Source organism: Oryx dammah, unplaced genomic scaffold (genome assembly GCF_014754425.2).
Source record: "Oryx dammah isolate SB20612 unplaced genomic scaffold, SCBI_Odam_1.1 HiC_scaffold_17, whole genome shotgun sequence".
Lineage (NCBI taxonomy): Eukaryota > Metazoa > Chordata > Mammalia > Artiodactyla > Bovidae > Oryx > Oryx dammah.
This window is the reverse complement of record NW_024070201.1, coordinates 31,387,328-31,413,167: the sequence shown is the minus strand read 5'-3', so window position 1 is coordinate 31,413,167 and position 25,840 is coordinate 31,387,328. Positions and strand designations below refer to the sequence as shown.

The window sequence follows — 25,840 nt, the reverse complement described above, 5'->3', positions numbered from 1 at the left end:
GCCTACCAGGTTCCTCTGTCCATGGGATTCTCCAGGCAAGAATACACGAGTGGCCTGCCAAGCCCTCCTCCAGGGGATCTTCCCAATATATTACAAATACCTCAACATGAGCCATCACTACCACATCAGCTTGGAATAGTTGGGACACGCTATATCTTGACAGCGTATTCACTTGCTCCAAAGGTTTCCCCTAACGAGCCTCCATAAGGATGAATGGTCAAGGAATGGGCATGATGCTTGACAGATGGCCAAGGAAGAGCATGCAGCTTAAGAGTCTGAACTTTTGCTCTGTTCTTGACCAGATATGAGACCTTAAATAAACTGTTCGACTCTCTCCTCTAAACATGCTTCTTCATATTAAAAACAATGGAGCTAACAATAATATCTGCTTCATTGGGTAGTTATAAAGATTAAATTGATAACACAAGGAAAAGTGAATTAAAATGTGTAAAATTCCATTAAAATATCAGTCACAGTTATCATTACAAAAATGAAGACAGACCACTTAGCTACTTCCCAGAAAGCCATGAGTCTGTTTCTATGACAAATGGATTAAGAAGCACACAGAAGGCCTATGGGCGTCCCTCAGCACCTCCTCGCCTAACATACAACAGATGCCAGATAAACATCTTTCAACGAACAAAAGGGATTTCCCTCCAACGTCTCCCATTCCTATAAAAGCATAAGGCCATAAATAAATGTCGTTTAGAGACCACCGTTTGGGGCAGACAGGAGCTCTGAGAGACCTGTAATCTCCATTCTTTCTCTCCATTAACCTGGAAGAGCCGGGTGAGATCACAGTAATGCTTCAACAATGTTCCGATGAGACAAAGGGAAGAAACCACGTCTCTTACCTGCCAAGGGGCATGGCACCAGCTCTCCTTCCAGGCGCATTTCGACATCTCCTCCACTACAGGTGTCCCCAGAAATCTTCCGATAGCTATCACCACCCCCCAACAAAAGCAAGAAGTCAGAAACATCAAAGTACAGTCATGAAGGAACATGGACATTAGAGCTTATCTATTCATTTTCCTACAGAGCACGGAGGAGGATGTTGACTCACTCTGAACTGCTTCTGTCTGTAAAGCAATTAGGCAGCCCAACATTCTGAAGTATGGTCTTAGGTGGGTTTCACATATACTGTTGACCCGTGAGCAACTTGAAGGTTAGAGGCACTGACACCCCTCCAACAGGTTAAAAATCTGCATAACTGCTCTCTCTCCCTCAAAATCAAAAGAATTCATAAATGATTCACCCAAAGGTAGGAAACTCAGTCTGAAGACAATTGGGACTAGAATCCTAGTTCTTTTGATTCTATGTATTGTGATCGCTAATCAACCACAAATGTTTCCCCAGACTTAGTTAATTAAGATCTGTAAAATGAAAATATGGGTACTATATTTATTGATTAAAATCCACCTATAAGTGGACGTGTGCATTTTAAATGTGTATTGTTCCAGGGTCAACCACATCTCTTCAACATGCCACTCTGAAGACATGCATTGGCTGAAGTTTATGACTTAAGAAGCAACTGGAATTTCAGAGAAGCTTACAGACTTGCACTGTTTCCCCATGGCGGGTGGGTAGGGAGAAGAGTTTGCAAACATCACAATGTTAAATTTTGTGCTGGCTACCTGAAAGATGCTAATGTGGAATTCTGTCATTGAGAGTATGAAAGGAACCCAGGTGGTCCCCTACACTCTCCAGCCAAGCAGACTTGATGTGTCCTGAACGTGGCAACCATGACCTACCCTCTGGTTCTCCTGTAAGTAGAACCCACAGGACAAGGCACGGGAGGGACGTATGAATTCCCAGAAAACTCCGGATCCGGAACACAAACCTCCAGTGACAAATCTTCACTCATCTTGAAGCCGAAGTCACTGAAAAGACAATCGGGGCTTGTCAAGGCTGTTGGTTTACACAGTTCAGGTATTTAAGCCCATCCCTTGTGACATCTATTCTACTGCCCCACACCAGCTTTATAAATCACTTAGGGACTTTCCTGGTGATCTAGTGGTTAAGAATCCACCTTGCAAGGCAGGGGATGTGGGTTCGATCCCTGGTCGGGGAACTAGGATCCCACATGCCACAGTGCAACCAAGCCCTTGGGCCACAACTACCGAGTCTAAGCACTCCAACTAGAGAGAGAGCTTGTGTCCTGCAACAAAGATCACGAATGTCACAACCAAGATCCAACAATGCTGAATAAACACCTAAATATATACATATTTAAGTTACTTAATGTGTCCCTTTAACAAATACTCATTTTTTTACGCCCAGTACATTTCAAAAAAAAACTTTATATCAGAGCCTTAATTGGAAAACCACTATCCATGCCATAAATAGACAAAAACGAGACAGATCATGATTTCCAAAACAAAATAATACTACATTTTTTAGCTGGATCCAGTTCCCCACCCAAAGACTCTGTGCCTGCCCTCTTTCTTGTTAAAATGCATCAGCAAATGTAAAAAGTTTGCTGCGTCTTACCCAGTGACACTTTCTCCTTGACACTATTGGGAGAATTAAAAGAGAAATTTAAAAGAATAGTCTTTTTTTCTAAACTAAGGATTTGCTGTTATTTAAGGAGAAGGCAATGGCACCCCACTCCAGTACTCTTGCCTGGAAAATCCCATGGATGGAGGAGCCTGGAAGGCTGCAGTCCATGGGGTCGCTGAGGGTCGGACGACTGAGCGACTTCACTTTCACTTTTCACTTTCATGCATTGGAGAAGGAAATGGCAACCCACTCCAGTGTTCTTGCCTGGAGAATCCCAGGGACAGGGGAGCTTGGTGGGCTGCTGTCTATGGGGTCGCACAGAGTCGGACATGACTGCAGTGACTTAGCAGCAGCAAGACCATGTCCACTTGCGACCTAAAATCATCCTGGCTTCCTCCTCACGTACTTTGACACTTAGTCCTTTAGTCCATGAGACCTCCTGCTTGTGGGGACCACATCTCTGCCACTCCCACCTGCTAGCTGGGTAAAGCCCTGGGGTAGGAAGCAGGAGTCCCAGGTATCGTCTTGGTTCTGTCCTGTTACTGCCAATGCCTGAGCTGACAGCTCTGAAATGAGGCAGCTGTAATATGTACTTCCCGAGATCTGGCCCAAACCATCAACTAGAAATCCAAAGGCATTTTCCAGGTTGGTGTGCTTTACCCATAAGGTTTCATTGACTCTATTACGTGTAACAGCTACTATAGGGAAGGTATTAACAGGGACACAGCAGAGTGGTTCACGTGTACATCACGCCACAGTCCACACCACACCCTCAACACAAAATTACTCAGAAGGGAGGAGTTTCATTACTGTATCGAACAGGTCCCACTTGTTAAATCAGGCAAATTTTTACGGAGTGGCTGCTTTCAATCTTTTGGGGGACTAGGCAGAGCATTAATTACTCCAATAACCAACTACCCTTCATAGGCAGTTTCTTCAAACTGTAGGTCATAAACTAGTGAGGCTGTGAAAGCACATTGGAGGGTCTGGACCTGCTTCCTCCCCTCCCCACAAAGAACAGAAGACTGTAAAACTCATCGCACTTGAAAGCAAGCCTTAGCTCACAAAACTTTTGTTTATATAAATGTGTGCCTGTGTCTACATACACAAATATGTATAGGTAAAGAGGCATACCATAAAATACACTGCTTACTAGGGACTGCGGTCAAGAGTTTGAAAACCTCTCTTATTGGCAACGTTGGGGAATATAAAGATGTAAAAGAAACTTCTGATGCTTTCCAACTGTGGTGCTAGAGAAGACTCTTGAGAGTCCCTTGGACTGCAAGGAGATCAAACCAGTCAATCCTACAGGAAATCAACCCTGAATATTCATTGGAAGGACTGATGCTGAAGCTGAAGCTCCAATACTTTGGCCACCTGATACAAAAGCCAGCCCACTGGAAAAGACTCTGATGCTGGAAAGATTGAGGGCAGGAGAAGAAGGGGGCAACAGAAGATAAGATGGTTGGATGGCATCACCAACCCAATGGACGTGAGTTTGAGCAAACTCTGGGAGATAGTGAAGGACAGGGAAGCCTGGCATGCTGCAGTCCGTTGGGTCACAAAGAGGCAGACACGACTGAGCTACTGAACAACAACAGCAGCAAATTACAGTCTCCTCTTTCCTATGGATAATCCCAGGAAAACACCCATTCCTCCTCCAAGGTACCTACGTCTTTCCACCCCCATTACAATTATTTCTGTTTCTTCTACAGAAACATACTGTTTCTTCTACAGCCTCAGGCAATGCCTTAGATATTTTACTTAAGGATGAATGAATAAACAAATATATTTATGTTTACACACACACAAATATATATATGTGCATGCATGCGAAGTTGTCTCAGTCATGTCTGACTCTTTGCAACCCCATGGACTGTAGTCCATCAGGCTCTCTATCCATGGGATTCTCCAGGCAAGAATACTGGAGTGGGTTGCCATGGGGTGGGTTCCATTTCCTGGGATGTTCCCGACCCAGGGATCGAACCCGTGTCTCTGGTGTCTCCTGTACTGGCAGGCAGATTCTTTACCATGAGCACCACCTGGGAAGCCCATATATATATATATATGTGTGTGTGTGTATCTATATATATATAGATACACACACACACATACACACACACACACACACACCCTTGTTTCAGATAAAGAAACACATTTCCTTGAAAATAGGGCTCCTAAGGAAAAGTTATCCACAATGGAACTTTCAGCATGTTCCTTTCTTGGCTTGCCCTCGTGGAAATAAATCCCAGAGTAATCTATTCCTACATAAATTACTGCAGTTTGCTTGGGGGGCTGTGGGGGTAGGGGGGCAGGCGGTGGTCACACCTCCATCACATCACACAGCTGAAACAACCAAATGGAAAAACCAACATAAAAAGTGCCCAGCACAGCTCCTGGCTCGTAAGAGCTGCTTAATAAATACTTGTTTCCTGTGAGCCGCTCCCTCTCTTCAGGGGAAGGCAAACGCCCCAGCCTGTTGCCCACACTGCTGAGGGGCCAGAAGAGCACTCAGTTCCCTGGCGTGGCTGACAACCAACCATTCATAGTCCTCTCGGGTGCAGGAGCAGTTGGACACGACCACCGGCCGGTCGAAGTCTTCTCCGTTAAAGCACATGGCGTGGGGCGTCCTCCGTTTGAAAACAGTCTTATGCCCCAGCAGACACTCGTTGCCCCGCTCATCAGACGGGGACCACAGCTTGTAGTCGTTCTCCGTGCAGGGGACCCCTGAGGAGGAGGAAACGCAGCATTACGGGCACGCCCACATGGGGGTTCCTCTCCCGCCCGCCCCGGGCCCGGCCACCCACTTCCTGGGCCGCTCGCTGCCACCCAGCGGGCGTGCAGGCCCCTGGAGCCGTCCTGACCCTCTTGCTGCCTGGCTCTGGGGCCAGGCGGCACCTGCCTCTAGTGTCCCCAGAAACATAGACATCCGCCTGAGAAAGCTGGGAGGGAGCAAGCCCCCCTGGCGCTCACAGTCTAAATTTCTGAAAGAGCTGAGCAGATTCTGCAGTTTCCTTTAGAACTAGGTCCCCAGAGGTGTTTGTCTCTAGGGAGTAAGGTCAAGGCTGGACTCCTGAGAGGTGGCATCACTGAGGAAGAGTGTTCCCTGCCAGATTCCCAAGACGGCATGGACGCATCTGTAGTGTGGCCCATGAGCAAGAGAATCTACTGTCACTGCTTGGAAGGTGCCAGGCCTTCATGGAAGGAGGCGGAGAATTGGTCAGACAACCTGGACGGTCACTCCATCTACCCACATCCACGTAAAATTTAGAAAGAGTTGTTTCTACAAGAATTCCAAAGTACACCAGTCTATCCTAGTAGTTTATATCCTTTTTATATGTGTGTCTTTGGTTAGATTAAATGTTGCCTGAACAGATGAACTACTGGCAACTTAACGCCATCCCAATCAGCAAGCATTTATTAAACCCTTACTGATAAGGCTATCAAGCCATCCACTGGTAGAAGATAAAGATGCACAGAGCAGGTTCTTATACCTAAAGACCTATGATCCAGTTGATGAGAGACGACACACAAAGTGTGGCAGATACAAATCTATAATCCAAGGTGTGAAGAGTACACGTCTGTTCTGGACACAGAGAAGAGGGCAGAGGTCTGGTTGGGTTATTAGCAGCCAAGTGCTTCGGGTCCTGATCCATGAAAAGGATTTCAACTAGCAGAAATTGAATGGGTAGCCCGCAGAGCATTCCAGGCAGCTGGAATAACATCAGCCAAGGCAGACAAGGAGCAGAGGGCAGGGTTACACGGGGGCAAGAAGGAAGAAGGATGCTGCGGAGGTTTACTCTCCCTGCTCCCTTACTGGCAGGTCCTGGGCCTCGGCCAGCAGATGGAGACGAGATCCCAGACAGCTGTGAGCAGACCCTGCACCATTAGTAGAGTTTACCCACTGAATGTGCCAAACTGGAACTGCTAGTTTGGAAGAATGGTTTTCAAGCATTTATTCATTCACCTGTTCAGCACACATATACCTAAACCCAGCCTGTGCCCATGACTGCACAGGAAATGAGGATACAGAGAATGCAAGGCCCTGTTAAGAAGTGCCTGAGTAACTGCCTCTGAATCTCTCATTTACTTACTGCATGTGTGCTGTCTTCAACGGATTACAGACCCTTCTGAGAATATCTAAGCTGATGTCAATCCAAAATGAGATCTATGTATATGAATAGCTGATTCACTTTGCTGTACAGTAGAAACTAACACAGCATAGTAAAGCAACCACACTCCAATTGCTGAAAAAAGGTCCTGCCATGAAAAGGGCCAAGGAGGCAGGGGCTTACCCAAGGCATTTGTGGCATTGACCTGGAGGATCAGCCAGCTGTGGATGTTCTCCTTGTTGGAGCCGAAGATGGTGAAGACAGTGCTCTTCTCGCCAGGCTCTGTGAGGAGCCCATACACAAACACCGGCTTCTCCGAGAAGACGAACGTTTTCCAGGTCTCTCCTTCGTTGGTGCTGTACCTGCCCAGATGTAAGAAGAGGATCCTTGCAGTTAAAGTCTGGGGCAAGAACTTGGTTTCCAGATAACAGTCACCTGTAGCAGGAACCAGGGCTCCTTGGGGCAGCAGCTGATCCTGGGACAACACCAGGGAAGTTTAAGGTTGTGCTAGAAAGCACGGACACGCTCAGAGATTGCTGCTGTCGATGCAAAAGGAAACAGGAGCCAGCTCCACGGGGCTCCAACTGGCCAGGCTGGGACAATGTGAACTTAAAAAAAGGAGAAACGATGGTAACAGATAATACACTGAGTGAAAACAGGGCATGGGTCTGTACATGATAAAGAAAAAAGGGAAGAGAAGGGAAATTATTGTATCACAGTACTACCTAATAACTGTTAAGAAAAACAATGATAGAATGAGAAAAGTCACTGTGCTGTAACCCTACTGCAACAACCAAGTCAGACAAGATTATCTCTGGATGCCGAAAACACTGGGTGAAAGAATGTTGGGGACCAGAGCGTCCACACGGTCTAAAGATACCAACTCACTCACTGCAAAGGAGGAAACGTAATTTATAGTGGATGAACGGAGTTACAACTCTTGCAAATTTAGCAGCACTCGAAGTGGGACAAGACAACCTGATGTCATGTACCTCTCAGACAAAGCACTGAGGATGACGCCTCATCTAGGTAAGAGTCCGTGCAACTGGATGAATTGACAATGTGGAATGTTCTATGTGACAACTGGCCTGGAATCTTCAAAACATCAAGGTTATCAAAAACCAACCAAACAACCCAAGAGGCAGAGGACTTGTTATAGATTAAAAAGAGACTAAAGACAAATGTAAACCCTGACTGAACCCTAGATTAGGAAAAAAAAAAAAAATCAACAGGTACAAATAAGATAGGACAACTGAGAAAATATAACAGTCTATAAGTAATACTTATAGTAATGCCATCATCATTGGTATTGGACAGCATCACCAATTCAATGTACGTGAACTTGGGCAAACTCCAGGAGATGGTGAAGGATAGGGAAGTCTGGCATGCTGCAGTCCATTGGATTACGAAGAGTCAGATACAACTCGGTGACTGAACAACAAAATAAGTCATCCTAAGTTCATGATCATTTTCTTGGGCATAACAGCATTCTGACTGTGTAGGAGAAGACCTTTATTTATTTAAGATATGTGTACTGAGCTATGAAGGGGTGCAATATCTGCAACTATTTTTCAAACGATTTCCCCCAAAACGGAGGGATAGATGGATGGAAAGATGGCAGACAGGATAAACAGATGACAAAAGCAAAGCAAACAAAACATTAACAACTGGTGATTATTACACAAGGTGTAAGTGAAGGTAACATAAGCACTTTTTTACACAACTTTTCCCATAGTCTCAAAAATTAAAAGCTGGATGAAAGTGTGTCCTGAGAAAAGGCAGACTACATCAGAAAAAGTGTGCAAGCCCTCTTGGGAAAAAAAGCAGCACTGAATTCAATGTACTGATTTTAAATTAACTTTTGTATTATAGAGGAGGAGGAGAAGGAGGAGGAAGAGGAGAGGAAAATGTGCCTGGTATTGGCTTCTTCACCCAGCAAGCTGGTGAAATGCTCACCATAAAAAACCTCTCAACTAGAGTGGGTTCAATTAGGATCACAGAGCTACTGGGTCTCTCCGAAATCTAATTTAAACACAGAGCTTTTCTTTCACTTTTCTCAAGTTTTTGAGATTTTACTTTTACTCAGGATCTCAATATTTGATGTAAGTCTTTTTACATCATTCAATTCAACACATCCTCTTGAGATTACTAAAACTGGTACTTCTACAAGAAGGCTAGGGGTTAAACCGTGGTCGTGGTGGGGGTGGGGTGGGGACAGGGCAGAGGGGACTAAGTGATCTCCTCTACAGATCTTCCTAAGAGGGGAAGTTCTCCTCCAGCTGACGTGCTTCTGGTTTAAGCTAACCTGCAGCAGATAAGGAGATAAGTTAACTTAGTCTCCTTCTTGCGACAGGGTGATGAGCTAAAGGCTTTCAAGCTCAGTCACATCTGACTCTTATTGACCCCAGGGGCAGTAGTCCACCAGACTCCTCTGTCCATGAAATTTTCTAGGCTAGAATACTGGAGTGGGTCGCCACTTCCTACTCCAGGAGATCTTTCCAACCCAGGAATTGAACCTGTTTCTCCTATGTCTCCTGAATTGCAGGCAGATTCTTTACCACTGTGTCACCTGGGAAGCAAAGGCTCAGCAGCATCTTTAAAGCAACCTGAACCCGCAGAGGCGGTCTATCAGCCAAACATGATGGGAGCTATCCCTCTGCTCTGTGATCACAGAGGAAGTCCGTCTACTTGCACACCATGTAGGTAATTCTGTTGAATAATCCTCAAACCCAAGATAACCTCAGGAAATGAATCATCCCATTTCTTGAGAAGTTCCCGGCAGACTCTGACGACAAGATACTACTGAGACTAAAAGCAGGTGCTCAGCTGAGTGCAGCTTTGTACTTAAGAATAAACTGTGCCTTTAGAAAACAGCGCTTTTTAGAATTTTGGAGAAAAGGCAGTCACATCATCAGCTCAACAGTTAAGGGATCATCTATTCTGGGCTGAATTCTGATCTCTGAAGGAGAACTTGTGTTGGTGAAGTGAAAATGACAAGAACCTTGCAAGAAAACAAACCAAGACATCTCTATGTTCCTAACAGTCATGGAAGAGGATGTAGGGCCTCGGGCCTTAGGAAGGGGGAATTCAAAACATTCAAATAAAATACAGACATAATCTCATGGCCAAAACTCTCAAAAAGATGAGACTATATACACAATGATGATAAAAATATAATATAACCAAGATACACTAAATAAGGGATGCAGGGGTAGAAACTCAAAACACAAATCTATGGTTCCTCAGAAAGGTCCTGATGAGCTCAGACTTTTAAAGAACACATTCAAGATGAGAACAGAGTCATATAACCAAGGGCAAAAACTTAAAGAGCCGTAGCAATCTGCTAATTAATTTTAGCTGTAATTCTTCACACTAGTAATCTGCAGGAACAGTGACCAAACAGCTCAAGCTCAAAATAAGCCAAAGATAATGCTTCAAATTACCAAAATAATTAGCAGATTAGTGGGCAGTGGGACATGGGTTGGTTTACCCAGCAAGTTCTAAAAAGAATCAGAATGGAATGGGATCACCCATCTGATGGTTAATCGTATAAATAGCAATGACAGAGAAAAGCAGAAGAGGTTAGTCAATTTCTATGTTGGGTTTATCTTTATTAACAAGAATGATCTTCAAACTGGACAAGGCAGGGAAAAAAAGGAAGTTAAAGGAAAATGAATACAAAATAAAGCACATTTGAGGGAACTGAAAGATTTAAAGGAATGACTGCAAAGTTCCTCTTAATAATCTCTAAAAAGAACCACAAGAACAGATAAAGATCTCAAAACTAGATGAGAAAAAAATAGTTTTATTTCCCTTAAGAAGAAAAAGTGGTTTCAAGAATGGACTATGCAACAGCTGATTTGAGAAAACTTAGATGCAAAGGAAGGTGGAGCTGGGAACATACACGGTTTCACACACAAGTCACAACAAACGAACCCTGTTTCTTTTTCTCGGGGTTAATTCTTGATCTGAGAACAAGGTAATGATAAGGGTGTACTTTTCATAAGGATATTCCTGGCAGTGGGCTGAGGGGACAGTATTGGCTGGGGAGGGGCATGTGGATATTTTCTGGGGTGATGGAAAAGTTCTGCATCTTGACATGCAACCTTCAGAATGGGTGAAATGGTGTACTTAAGAGCATCTCATGGTGTGTAAAGGATATCTCCATTAAAAACATAATTTAGTAGGAGCTACCAGCTTGAGAAGGCTGTCAAAGTGTAAAAACAGCTTTAGGTTTCCATTAACAGAAATCAAGTCTCTGGGATCACGTGGGTATCAATGCCAATGGGATGTGTGTCTCAGGCTGCTGGAGGCAGATTGGGCCCCCTCATCTTTAAGCCCTGATAGTGTGAGAGGGACCCAAGAGAGAACCTAGAGGGTGCAGATTCAGGATCCTACAGCACTGGAGGGAAGGAACTGGGGCTGTCTGCCATGGATGGGAGATGCTTTCCGCAGAACAGGGAGGGGTCCTCAAGCATCTGAAAGGCTTTCAGCAAAAGAGGAAATAGCTGTTGGGTGCGTCTCCTGGAAGCAGAGCTGAGCCCACTGCATAGAAATAGGAGTGAGGAAGATTTAGGCTCTCTCTGACCTGAGAACTTCCACTCGTAAGGGAACGGAAAAATAAATAGAGTGCATGAACACATGAACAACAAATTGTCCCAAGGTGAAACAGACGCTTTTTATTTTTCAATTTGGCGAAGTCTCCATCACTAGAATTATTCAAGCAAAGGCTGGGTGATCATCCATCACTGATGACAGGCAATTCTTGCAATGGATGGAGGAAGACGGAACTAGAGGATGTAATGTTGCCAGATTCCTGCTGCGTATCTCCCTGTGGACATCCCACAGCCACGTCAGTTCACCCTGTCCAAATCTGCACTCATCCCCTGGTCCTTCCGGCTGACTCCTTTTCCTCTGCTTTTCTGTGATGATGTGGTCATCTTGACCTGTCACCCGCCCAGCCCCTGCAAACTGTCTGGTCAAAAAGCAACTCCTACAGACTTAGTCCTGAAAACGCTTGGTCCCCATCTAAGCAACATCTCTCACCTCCAGTCTTGGTCCTTTGAAAATTCATGCTCCTGGGTTTCCCTGGTGGCTCAATGGTAAAGAATCCATCTATCAATGCAGGGGACATGGGTTCAATCCCTGGTCTGAGAAGATCCCACATGCCTCGGAGCAACTAAGCCCATGAACCACAACTGTTGAGCCTGTGCTCTAGAGCTCAGGAGCCACAACTACTGAGCCCTTGAGCTCTAGAGCCCATGCTCCTCAATGATAGAAGCCGCAGCAATGAGAAGCCCAGGCACTGCAATTAGAAAGTAGCTCCTGCTCACCCCAACTAGAGGAAAGCCTGTGCAGCAACAAAGACCCAGCATGGCCAAAAATAAATAAACAACAAAAAATTTAAAACATTTCTGCTCCTCAACATTGCCAGAGCCATCTTTCTATGCAAGCCACGTCATTCTCCTATTTAAAACCCTTGAAGGGATGCCATCACTTCAGAAGCAAAGTCCAGTCTCCCTGGTAAAGCACATAAAAGTCCTGGGGGGCCCTGACCCCTTCTCACACACCCACCTCAGGCCTTAGTCCTCATACCTCCACCCTGAGATCTACATTCTATCAACACTAAAGGCTTGCACCTTCCACTGATTCATGTTGGTCTCCCCTAAAGCTCTTTCTGACCCTGGGACAGTACCCCAGCAATGTTATTTACCCTTGAAGTCTCAGCCCAAGGCTCCTCTCCTCCCAGAAGCGTGCCTGGCCCTCCTTCTGTGGTTTCCCCTAGGACCCTGTGCTCCCCTCTGCTTTATATCTGTAACCCAGCAAGACCCCATGATGCCTCTCTCAGGCAAATCCCTCCCCAGGTTCTCTGCTGCAGCTCCTTTCTGAAATACCTAGATAAGAGTATCTGATGCACATTTCCTGAGCTGTTTTACAGATGCTAAAACTACCACCAAATGGAAGATGTTAATGACTTGATAACAATGAGCGTAGCTACTGGAGCCTAAGGATGGATAATGTGAAACCCCTGTGACACCACACTGTTACCTCAATATCAAGCAATCAGAGAACTTTGCAGGGCTGGTGTGTGTGTGTCTGTGTGTGTGTCTGTGTGTGTGTCTATGTGTGTGTCTGTGTGTGTTCTCAGTTATGTCTGACTCTTTCAACCCTATAGACTATAGCCCAGCAAGCTCCTCTGTCCATGCAGTTCTCCAGGCAAGAATCCTAGAGTGGGCTGCCATTTCCTGATCCAGGGATCAAACCCACATCTCTTCTCCCCTGCACTGGCAGGCAGATTCTTAACCACTAATGCCACCCGGAAAGCCTCATCTGGTCTTTACGCACTGTTACTTGGGTAACCAACAAGGACCTACTGTATAGCACAGGGAACTCTTCTCAATGTTATGTGGCAGCCTGGATGGGAAAAGACTTTGGAGGAGAAAGGAATACATATGGCTGAGTCCCTTCGTTGTCCACCTGAAACTGTCACAATATTGTTAATCAGCTATACTCCTGTACAAAATAAAAAAATTTTTTTTAAAAATGCTCTCCTGAAACCCATCAGGGAGCTCAAGCTTTTTGAGCACTAGTTGTCCTGGACTCCTTGTCTGAGGCCTTACAATAAATGCTGCTCTTTTCTTCACCACAACCCAATGTCAGTAGATGGGCGAGCAGACCTAAGTTTGGTTCAGTAACATACCTACTTATTTAATGACCTGATTTTTCAGTATCTTCTATGACAGCTACCATTTATCAGGAATAAGACTTCTTACTCACTTTTCTGCCCCTGGCACACAGAAGGGCATTAATTAATATTTTATGTTAAAGGAAATTAAATGAACAGCATTATATATAAATATATATATTTTTAACCCCATTTGTCAGTTTCTCAACAGTTAAAGACTGATAAGAACACCTCCTCCTTTATAACTCAAGGGCTGAAGAAATCACATGGGGGTGAAAATGAAGTGGGAGTGACTCTCAACCATCAAAGTTACTATGAGATCAGGTTCTACAACCAAACAAACCGGTTATCTGCCACCTCCCACATTCTGGAACTGTGAGGCTGCTTCCAGAACTCAGGTCTAGAAAAGACAGCTGCTCTGCTGGGCGGAGTCTTTGCAGTGGCTTTTCAGGACTCACAGAGGGAAACCCTACAAAATCTGAAATCTCCTATGAGAAAAGAGGCTTTGGGGAACGTCCAAAGTATTATTAGTAACTACTAATAATATCCTTATGCTGATAGGCAAAGCACCGGGAAGAAACAAAACTGATTGATTGTGGCCCTCTAGATCAGACTGTCAAGCTAGGGTTTGGGTTTGTTTTTGGTCAGAGTGTAAAAACACAACATCCCCCCTCTCTGAAGAACACTGATTCTACACAAGAAGACCTGCAAACCCCTGAGCAGGTTCACGGTGACAGCATGCTGAATGAAGGGTTAAGTGACTCCCAGAAGAAGTTCTTATTTACTCATTTCAGACATGCAGGAGCAAAAACAAACTGTTCCTCTTCTTACTCTCAATTTCAATTAACAACAACAAAGAAAACAGCCTCAGTGGAGAATCTCAGCAGAAGCTGAAACAAGTAACTGTAAACTCTTAGTTAGCTGTGCTAATTAGGGAGAGAAAGACATGAATAATTAAAAAAAAAAAAAAAACCAACCTAAACTTAATTCTTACATTAAGCAAGGTTCCAACCAACCTCTGTTCCACTAAACCTCTTACTAGAGTTAGATGTTACCCCTTACTCCCTAAGGTTGGGTAAGCTTTGCGTCAGAAAGCTTGTCCCCAGTCTCTCCCACCAGCTGGTTCAGAAACATCTCGGAGCCACAGTGGGGCTGGCCGGCTCCCAAAGGATGCCTCGCTAACCTCTGTATCCTCTCTTCCTAGAATAATAACTGGCTTTTCATGGATATTCAACAAATGTTTGTGCAATTGACCTAAACTGATGCCTAACAGAAACATGTTCACTTTCTGTCCAGCGTGAACCTGAACTCCTGACAGTCACATTCTCACCAGGTTGCACACATCTGGGGGCCCCCTGCCATGCGCATTTGCATTCCAGGGATTGCCATCAACCATAGAACAGCAGAGAACTGCCCCCGACCCCCAGGGCTTTGTAAGACTGTTATGCTACCGCACCCCTTCCAGTTTTATTAACCAGGAAAAAAATTAAGCAGCGCTGGAACACTAAGTGTGCATGACCTATTTATCGAACAATCAAACATTTACTAAGTGCCTGCTAGCCTGCGTAGAATAGAAATCCTTGTCTACAAAGACCGTGTTAATGAGTTGAGGAATTCAAGCATATGATGAAAAGGTAACTAACAAATGCAGGCAGTATGTGCTGAATGCCAAATCAGCGAGACAGCTGCTGATAAATGCCGTGAGATGCGAAGGAGGGAGCCAAGGCCTCGGCTGGGGACACCAGACTTAGAGGGGTCTGAAGCCCTAGACCAGCAACACAAGTCCAGCTGAGTCAGAAGCAGCCTCCACTCACGTGGTTTAAAGATCTGAACTAATTACAATCGGATTTTCTGCTTCTCTTCTGATGAGGCTGATAGCACATAGGTCAAAAGCAGAGCAGCAGGAAAAGCAAGGGGTAAAAAAAAACCTCTGTGCGCAACATACAAATGCCAGGTGGCTGCACTACACAGGTTTTGGCCCAGCTCAGACTGATATTTGGGACACACGCACCTATCAATAGGAGGCCTGAACATATTTTCAATTTGCAAATGCATTATTTGAACCACACCTACAGACACCTCCAAATGAGCTGGGCAAACAAAGGAACACTAGAGAGCCCATCTCCCACGTGTCTACGACCCCAGAGTCATTGTTCAACGTCGGCAGAGGGCCCTGTGACCTTCTGGCAGCAGGTCTCATTTCCTGATCATGTTTTGCTGCAGCTCGCTAGCAATGACTCTGCATTCCCTGAGCACATATGCGCCGACAGATGGTGTAAGAGGATCAGAATCACGTTAACTGCTTCAGAAAAGCTAGTTTGGAATGCAAATATAGTCTGGAGGAGAGCTAAACAAGGGAAAATCAGGAAGTGTGTCTCTGCAGTCTGACTGCCACACACAGAATGAAATGTATTCCCAGGCGGTCAAACTACCACGGAAGTCCCCTACCATACCCCTCCCAGAGTGTCCTGGATGTCATGTATTTATGTTATCTTAGCACTAGAGGATGGACTCCCTGAGAGTGGAGGAAAACATCCTATTTCTCTTTAGACACACGTCACCCAGCACTATAAATGCTTGAGAAATGTGTGAGATGGGAATTAATAAATAAATTAATGGACAGAGACTTCCCTGGTGATCCAGTGATTAAGACTCCATGCTCCCAATGCAGGAGGCATGGGTTTGATCTCTGGTCAGGAAACTCAGATCTTGCATACCACATGGCATGGCCAAAAGGAAAAAAAAAAATACAAGCTACAAAAAAATTAATGGATAAATACATGATGACATGAATGTGGGAAGCACGTGCCCTCTGACTGTCCTCCTCTTTACAAACATCAACCTGAACACGGACACAGCATGCTGCATACAAAGAGGGCTTCTTCTGGCTCCTGGCTCTAAGGCAGCCTCTGACCAGCGCTGCACGGACCAGAGAGCAGCCGGGTGAACGGCAGAATGCCAGGACTTTGTTTCTCCCTGTTTCTTCGAGGCCAGTCTGCTCAGCACAAGTCCCACGACCCACAAGGGAAAGAAACCAGCTGTTAAGATCTCTTTTTTCAAACCACCCACCTCTCTGTCTTGCTGCTGATCCTGTTTCTAAAAGGAGTAAAGAAAAAGAAGGCTTTTTTCCTTGCATTAAATGAGATGATTATAGAAGCCCTCTCCTCCCCCTCCAGCAACCTGTCTCATGAATTCAGCCCCATAACAAGAAGAAGTGAGAGCTAGTCTGCCCCAGCCTAATGTTAACAAAATTAACCTTTGTCACAACTCGGACAAAAGTAATGAAAGAACTGGTTCTGATAATATAAGATTCAAGAAGGCAGAAGTTACTAACTCTTGACATTTTTGCTTTTCAGAGGAATGTACTGCAAAGAATACAGAATCTAATTTAAAGACCTGAATGCTAGTCTTGCTTGTTATGAACAAAGTGGTACTTTGAGCAAGGTACTTTACTTTCTGAGCCTCTGTTTTCTCATCTTTAAAATGAAGCCATTAACCCCAAATGTCCTTTGCAGGTTTAGCTGTAAAAACCCAGAACCAAAGGTTATCATAGTAAAAGTCCCCTGGTTATCAGATAACATGCATTCCTGAAATTATTACTCATATACTATTATTAATTATTATTACTCATTCTATGAATAACTGTGTCACACACAAAGCTAAGAAAGACAAATTGAAGAGCCTCCAGTTAATTTTTTAGTCATTATTAATTTATATTTTATAATATAGAGTTGTACTTTTTTCAAATCAATAAAATTATTTCTTTTGTTCCTCTCTGAGATAGGAAAGGCAGATTTTCAGTCCCACTTTATAAACAAGAAAAGTTTAAATAATTTCCCTAGTCACAAATTGTGTGCTCAATAACCTAGTGAAACAAATAATCCACTTATAATCACAGAGTTAAATTTCTGGAAGAAAAGTATGATGTTAAAAAGCTTCATCAAAAAATCCAGAAATTAATCATACTAAGGGAAGTAATTGACTATGCCAAAGCCTTTGACTGTGTGGATCACAATAAACTGTGGAAAATTCTGAGAGAGATGGGAATACCAGACCTCCTGACCTGCCTCTTGAGAAATCTGTATGCAGGTCAGGAAGCAACAGTTAGAACTGGACATGGAACAACAGACTGGTTCCAAATAGGAAAAGGAGTACGTCAAGGCTGTATATTGTCACCCTGCTTATTTAACTTCTATGCAGAGTACATCATGAGAAACGCTGGGCTGGAAGAAGCACAAGATGGAATCAAGATTGCCGGGAGAAATATCAATAACCTCAGATATGCAGATGACACCACCCTTATGGCAGAAAGTGAAGAAAAACTAAAAAGCCTCTTGATGAAAGTGAAAAAGGAGGGTGAAAAAGTTGGCCAAAAGCTCAACATTCAGAAAACAAAGATCATGGCATCTGGTCCCATCACTTCATGGGAAATAGATGGGGAAACAGTGGAACAGTGGCTAACTTTATTTTGGGGGGCTCCAAAATCACTGCAGATGGTGATTGCAGCCATGAAATTAAAAGACTCTTACTTCTTAGAAGGAAAGTTATGACCAACCTAGATAGCATATTCAAAAGCAGAGACATTACTTTGCCAACAAAGGGTCTGTCTAGTCAAGGCTATGGTTTTTCCAGTGGTCATGTACGGATGTGAGAGTTGGACTGTGAAGAAGGCTGAGCGCCAAAGAATTGATGCTTTTGAACTGTGGTGTTGAAGACTCTTGAGAGTCCCTTGGACTGCACGGAGATCCAACCAGTCCATTCTAAAGGAGATCAGTCCTGGGTGTTCATTGGAGGGACTGACGCGAAAGCAGAAACTCCAGTACTTTGGCCACCTCATGTGAAGAGTTGACTCATTGGAAAAGACCCTGACGCTGGGAGGGATTGGGCGCAGGAGGAGAAGGTGATGACAGAGGATGAGATGGCTGGATGGCATCACCGACTCGATGAACATGAGTTTAAGTGAACTCTGGGAGTTGGTGATGGAGAGGCAGGCCTGGCGTGCTGTGATTCATGGGATCGCAAAGAGTCGGACACGACTGAGTGACTGAACTGAAGTAAGCCAAGAGGGAAAGAGAAATATCATATGATATCACTTATACCTAGAATCTAAAAATGATACCAATGAACTTATTTACAAGACAGAAACTGACCTACAGACACAGAAAACAAATTTATAGTTCTCAAAGCAGGAGGAGGGATAAATTAGGACTTTGGGATTAAAATACACACACTACTTTGCATAAAATAAACAACAAGGACCTACGGCATAGCACAGGCAACTATACAGTAAGTCCCCTACATACAAACCTTCAAGTTGTGAACTTTCAAAGATGTGAAAATGCACGTGGTTCCAGCAAGGAACCAGAACCTGAGCCATCAGCATCAGGCATGAATGAAATGGCAGCTCGCCCTCCATCTCCTATTGCTGATGATCGTTCAGCTCCACCGTCTCCCACCTCCTCTCCCTCCTCCAGATGGTAACTCTTCTTGCCTGTTCACTCGATGCCAGCCCCGGTATGCCAGCTGTTGTGCTGTACTACTGTACTTTTCAAAATACTAAACTGCAAGACTTAAAATGTTTTCTTCATTTTTGTGTTTGCTTTTTATGTATTATTTTTAGGAAAAGTGTTATAGACCTGTTATAATACAGTGCTATATAGACGATTGTGTTAGTTGGGTATACCAAGGCAACTTTGCTGGACTTAAGAACAAACTGCTCTCAGAACGTACAACTTGTTCATATCTAGGGGCCTTACTGTACTCACTATTTTATAATAACCTGTAACAGAAGAGAAGATAAAGAATATATAGAGATTTATATATCTATATATATGTATAACTGACCACTCTGCTGTACACCTGAAACAAACACAACATTGTAAATCAATCAACTGTATTTCAATAACATTTTTTTAAGGCTCCATGGAGACACTTACTTCAGCTCATTGGTTTCCATGCCCTGGGCAATGGCCATGATGATGCCGCCATGGTCCCCCCATGTGTAGTAGTGAGGTCCGGGCAGAGCCTGGAGAGAGAGAGAGACAGTCAGTGCTCATGCCACTGCCAGGGAGGTGGCCAGGCAGGAACAGTGCACGCCTCACACACATTCACAGGCACACACACCACCTGAACACAAGTTTCCATTCCCAGAGCACTTCACATCCATTATCTCACCTGCTGTACACAGCCCCGGGCAGGAACAGAGCAAGTACTCACATCCCAATTTTTAAATTTCATTTATATATACCCAGCTGCACTGGGTCTCCATTGTTGCATGTGGGCTTTCTCTAGTTGTGGTGAGCGGTGGGGTCACTCTCTAGTTGCGGTGGGTGGGCTTCTCATTGGGGTGGCTTGTGGACTCAACAGTTGTGGTGAACAGGCTTAAGCTGCCCCAAGGCATATGGAATCTTCCCGGACCAGGGACTGAACCTGAGTCCCCTGCATTGGAAGGTGGATTCTTAACCAGCAGATCATCAGAGAAATCCCCAATTTTTTTTTTTTCAAATGAAAAAAACTAGAGTTTCTATTAAAAGTGGCAGACTATAAACAGCAAAGGTAGGAATCAAACTCAAATCTCTGACCTTCACCAAGCTGTGATTAAAAATTAACCAACCAGGGACTTCTCTGGTGGTCCAGTGGTTAAGGATCTGCCTTCCAATGCAGAGGACACAAGTTTGATCCCTGATCAGGGAACTAAGATCCTACATGCTGAGGGGCAACTAAGCCCATGTGTCCCAACTACTGAGCCTGCACACTCTAGAGCCTGTGCACCTCAATGAGACCCAGCACAGCCCCAAAAAAAACAAACAAGTAACCAACTGGAATTCTGGGTCTACTGTGACAGAATAAGGCCACTGCAGCCCATCTTTCCTACTAATTACAAATAGAAACCTTTGGACAAAAAGACAGCTACCTGAGGATGCTGAAAAGTAAACAAAATCAGGCAGCTTGTGAAGGGGACTAAAAACCTGGAGAAGCTACCCAAATGACTGAGGCTTCCTGGTACACCTTTACCCTGAGGGAATGCCCCAGCCTAGGATACTGCAATCCCAGGCAGGTGGCTAAAGTTTTATAGAAATTTTCTGCTTAAGGAGACAAGAAAATAAGCTCCTGCAATTTTCCTACAGAAAAATGTAGATGGAATCCCAGAGAGGGGAGTTTGAGGAAGTAAAGCCTCTAATTCTGTGTATAGACTCAGACAGATTTCAGCTTGACCCCTACGCTGTACGTGTGTAGAACAGACCCAAACCAGCACAGAAAAGACTCAGCAACCTGAACCGAGGTTTCCATAGAACGCAAGACGGAACTTACAGTCAGCATCTGAATAGGTTCATTACTTGCTAAAACAGAAACTGCCACATCCTCCAGAAGATTTCATTTCATGTCCTGGAAACTATCCAAAAATCACTCAACATACATACAGATCAGGAAAATGTCTCCAATCCTCCAGGGAAAAGACAATCAATGGGTGCCAAGCTCAAGACAATCCAAAGGGTGGAATTGCCAAATGCTATAAAAACAGTTATAACTATGTTTCACAGTGTAAAGGAAAACACACCTGAAATGAGCAAAAGACAAGAATTCTTCCCAGAGAAGTGGAAACTACTTTAAAAACAAAAAAAAAAGGAAAGAATTCTAAAACAGGAAAATGAAATGTTTGAAATAGGAAAGTCACTGATGGGCTCAATGACAGAAGAGAAATGACAAAGGAATTAGTGAATTTAAACATGAATATACAGGAGTAAAAATGATCTATTCTAAAGAAAGTACAGAATAAAAGACTTAAAAGAGAAAAGCCCCAAAGACTCATGGGACAAAAGGCCTAATAATTAGAGACCCTGAGGAGCAGGAGAAAGGAACTGAAGCAGAAAAAATATTTGAAAAAAATAACGGCTGAAAAGCTCCCAAATTTGATGAAAGAGATAAATTTGTATATTCAAGATAAGTGTCCCCCAAAACACTAAGCACATAGAAAATTATACCTAGAAACATCATAATAAAACTGTCGATAACCAAAGATAAAACAATATCAAAGGATCTTAAGAAAAATGACATGATACATACATGAAAATGATAACCAGTGAGTATAGATTTCGCATCAGAAGATAGTACATCTTCAAAGCACAGATGTACCTTGGAGACACTGTAGGTTCAGTTCCAGACCACCACAAAGACACAAACCACCATGAGCAAATCACATAGTCTTTTGGTTTCTCAGTGCTTATTAAAGTTATGTTTGCACTAAACTACAGTCTAGTAAGTGTACAGTAGCATTATGTATAAATAAAACAATGTACATACTTTAATTTTAAAATGTGTTATTGCTCAATGGAGTAGAACAGAAAGCCTTAAAATAGACTCACACATATATGGCCAGTTGATTTTCAAACAGGCACCATGGCACTTCAATGGAGGAAAGAGAAGTCTTTCCAACAGGGGATACTGGACCAACTGAATGTCTATAAGGATAAAGGCATATCAACCCTTCTCTCATACCAGATGCACAAATTAACTCAAAATCGATCATAAACCTAAACTATAAAACTATAAAACCTGCAAAAGAATAAATAAGGGACAATCTCTGCAACCGTGGAAAGGACAAACATCTCTCAGAACAACAAAGAGCATAAAACACTGAAGAAAAGAACTGATAAATTAGACTTCATCAAAAGCAAAAACATCTACTCTTCAAAAGACACCATGAAGAAAATTTTTAAAAAAACAAGCCACAGCAGAAAAATAAACGACCCAATCAAAAAATGGGCCAAAGAACTAAATAGACATTTCTCCAAAGAAGACATAAGGATGGCTAACAAACACATGAAAAGATGCTCAACATCACTCATTATTAGAGAAATGCAAATCAAAACCACAATGAGGTACCACTTCACACCAGCCAGAATGTCTGCGATCCAAAAATCTGCAAGCAATAAATGCTGGAGAGGGTGTGGAGAGAAGGGAACCCTCCTACACTGTTGGTGGGAATGCAAACTAGTACAGCCACTCTGGAGAACAGTGTGGAGATTCCTTAAAAAATTGCAAATAGAAATGCCTTATGACCCAGCAATCCCACTGTTGGGCATACACACAGAGGAAACCAGAATTGAAAGAAACACATGTACCCCAATGTTCATCGCAGCACTGTTTATAATAGCCAGGACATGGAAACAACCTAGATGTCCATCAGTAGATGAATGGATAAGAAAGCTGTGGTACATATACACAATGGAGTATTACTCAGCCATTAAAAAGAATACATTTGAATCAGTTCTGATGAGATGGATGAAACTGGAGCCGATTATACAGAGTGAAGTGAGCCAGAAAGAAAAACACCAATACAGTATACTAACACATATATATGGAATTTAGGAAGATGGCAATGATGACCCTGTATGCAGGACAGCAAAAAAGACACAGATGTGTATAGCGGACTTTTGGACTCAGAGGGAGAGGGAGAGGGTGTGATGATTTGAGAGAATGGCATTGAAACGTATAATAACATGTAAGAATCGAAATGCCAGTCTATGTCTGATGCAGGATATGACACGCTTGGGGCTGACGCACGGGGATGACCCAGAGAGATGTTGTGGGGAGGGGGGTGGGAGGGGGGTTCATGTTTGGGAACGCATGTACACCTGTGGTGGATTCATGTCAATCTATGCCAAAACCAATACAGAATTGTAAAGTAAAAATTAAAAATAAATAAATAAATTAAAAAAAAAAAAAAACAAGCCACAGGCTGAGAAAATATTTATAACACACAGAAAAAGACTTAAATCCAGAATATATATATATATTTTTTTTTTTTTTTTTCAGAAAAACCTCTTACAGCTCAATAAGACAACCTAATTTTTTAAAACAGGTAAAATATCTGAACAGACACTTCAAAAAAGATTTTTAAATGGCCAATGAGCACATGAAGTTCAACATCATTAGTCAAAGAAATGCCAATTAAAACTACAATGAGATATCAAATGCACTTATTAAAATGTATAAAATTTAAAATGCTGACCTTATCAAGTGTTGGCAAGCATCTGAAGCAATCAGAACTCACACACTGCTGGTGGAAATGTGAAATGGTACATCCACTTTGGAATACAATTTGATAATTCCTTTAAAACTTAGACATATACCAATTAGGCTGCCCACTCTTTCCTTCCTGCAGTATCTACCCAAGAGAAATTAAATATATATGTCCACCTAAAAAACATGTAATTAAATGTTTGTAACAACTACATTGTAATCAGTAGAAACGAGAACGTCCATCAACTGACAAATGGATAAAGAAATTACGGAATATCCCCACAATGGGATACTAATCAACAATAAAAAAGGAAAGAACTGCTGATAAACGAAACAACATGAAAGAACCTCAAAATCCTCACAATGAGAGCAAGCAGCCAGGCCAAAAGACTGCACAGTGTATGAGTCCATTTAGAATTCTAGAAAATGTTAATAATCTGGAGGGATGAGGGTAGAGAAGGATGAATCACAAAGGAGACAAAAAGATACTTTGGTGGGGCGATGAAGCGGTCTTAATCGTGGTGTGTTGGTGAAGAGGTAGTGAGGGTGATCAATTCTGATCAAATTATATACCTCAAATACGTGCAGTTTATTGTACCTCTATATGCCTCAATAAAGTTGTTGTTGTTGTTGTTTAAGGACCTCTATGAATCTGAGGATTTGCCCACCTAATTAGTAGTATGAACAGAAGGGGAACAAGAATTCTAGTCATCAGTTTTCCAGGCAGCATCTGTCAACTGCAACCCATTTCTTCATCGCAGGCCACCATCGACCCCCTTCACACAGTCGAGACTGCCCTCTTAAGAGAAGGCTGCCATGGGGACTCAGATTCCCCCTCACACAGACACTCTCAAGCTTTTCATCCCCTCGTTAGTTCTCTGTTAGTTCCAAAACTGTGGTCCCTGTGGGACGGCCACCTCTTGGCTGGCGGGGAGTGCGCCCGGCGGGAGGCACTGAAAGCTGCTCCCAGGTCAGCGGGACGACCCCACTTCCCTGCAGGAGGAACGAGACACCACTTTCTCCCCAGAAGGAAATCGCTTGCAGATGTTCAAATTCCAGATTACACCAACATCGGAAGGTACAAACCAACCACAAGCCTATCCGCAGAGGAAAGAACACCCAATTTCAAAAGGAATGTCCGGCTCCAGGGAAGAGGAAAACCACTGCTTAATCATTCCCATGGGGGCGGGACGAGGATGCCCCCCAAATTCCAAACTGTTCACACGTTTCTGACTGCTCTGGACTTAACAGTCTCCTTCATCCAAATACAGAATTATGTTCTCTACCATGCTGTAGAGCTGTATCTCTGTCTCTTTCTCCCTCTCTCTTTCTCTCACTCACACACACATACACACACACACACATGCATACACACACACACACACACGATGTCCGGGTCCTACATCTCTCAGCTGGAGGAATGGTGAACCCTACCCCAAATGAGATAAGGTACATGACAGGCCTCTGTAAACTGCAAAGACCCAAATAAATGTTGGGCATGACTACTGCTTCACGTACGGAGTATTTCTCTATGAAAGTGCACAAGTCGCATTCCCAGGAAGGGCACCGTGAGGATGGGAGCTGCCTGCTGGCTCTGCTGACAACCCCTCAGCCCTCCTGAGGTCACGCCCAGCTGGCAGGAGATCTGGGGGGTTCTACCCCAGCAGCTCCCCACACGCACAGCAGAACGTCGCTGACGCAGAACAAGACCCGATGCCTGTCTCCCTGGCAAGGGAAAAAACTCTTCTTTGTTTTACAAGTTTGGAAATTCTCTAATGTCCAAGGCTGAGTTAGCATTCTGGGACTAGAGTACTAGCCCTTCAAAACTGGTATAATCGATTCCTAGGAGGATCCAAATTTAGTCACACGAACTTAAGGCAGACACAGCTTCCCTCCACAGCACAGAATGTGCCATAGCACAGAATGAGATGAAGGACCCAGTGATGGGAGGACGGGCTTGACTTAAACCTTCAATAGCATGCAAAGAAAAGCAAGTAACTAGGTTCAGACATGATACCACTACATTACAATTTGCCAATGGATTCAGCAAACCCTTACTGAGCACCTGGTGTCCATACTAGACGCTGTTAGTCCCAGGGGTAAAGAAGTGACAAAACAGACACCACTTTATCCTTGTGGAACTTGTCATCTTGGAATGTTTACACAAATTCACAGTTGTTTTTTTTTTAAGTCTGTTTTTGATTCAAAGTAACATTTTTAGCAAAATCACGAGCCCACATTATGGAGTGTGATAACAAATCAGTGCAGCTGACCCTGTGTGTGGCTCCTGGTATCTCTCTAAATTTCATAACCACACTTGGCTCTGTGGGCGCCCCCCCACAGGCCACGTGTGTCCCTAACACATTAAGACATGGCCCATGTTCTCACACTAACAAGAACAGGGGTGTGGGATGAGGGAGCTGACCTCTCGCCACCGGGCTCCAGCACTGCTAGAGATATATACGTTGGTCTTGCTCGCCAGGTTCTTTCCCACCGAACCTAAAATGCAAGAAGAGCAATT

At 43.7% G+C, this 25,840-nt stretch overlaps 1 protein-coding gene across 1 annotated transcript in view; it reads right to left on the bottom strand.

Annotated features, from left to right (window-relative positions):
- The window catches only part of SORL1 (sortilin related receptor 1), a 166,267-nt gene that overhangs the window by 75,077 nt on the left and 65,350 nt on the right, over positions 1-25,840 (bottom strand). Inside the window, exons 11-16 of the mRNA XM_040258233.1 lie at positions 25,745-25,818; positions 19,233-19,321; positions 6,795-6,973; positions 5,040-5,226; positions 1,752-1,880; positions 855-940 (exon numbers count right to left, since the gene is read on the bottom strand). Coding sequence (XP_040114167.1) covers positions 855-940; positions 1,752-1,880; positions 5,040-5,226; positions 6,795-6,973; positions 19,233-19,321; positions 25,745-25,818 — 744 coding nt within the window. The remainder of the gene's footprint in view (positions 1-854; positions 941-1,751; positions 1,881-5,039; positions 5,227-6,794; positions 6,974-19,232; positions 19,322-25,744; positions 25,819-25,840) is intronic.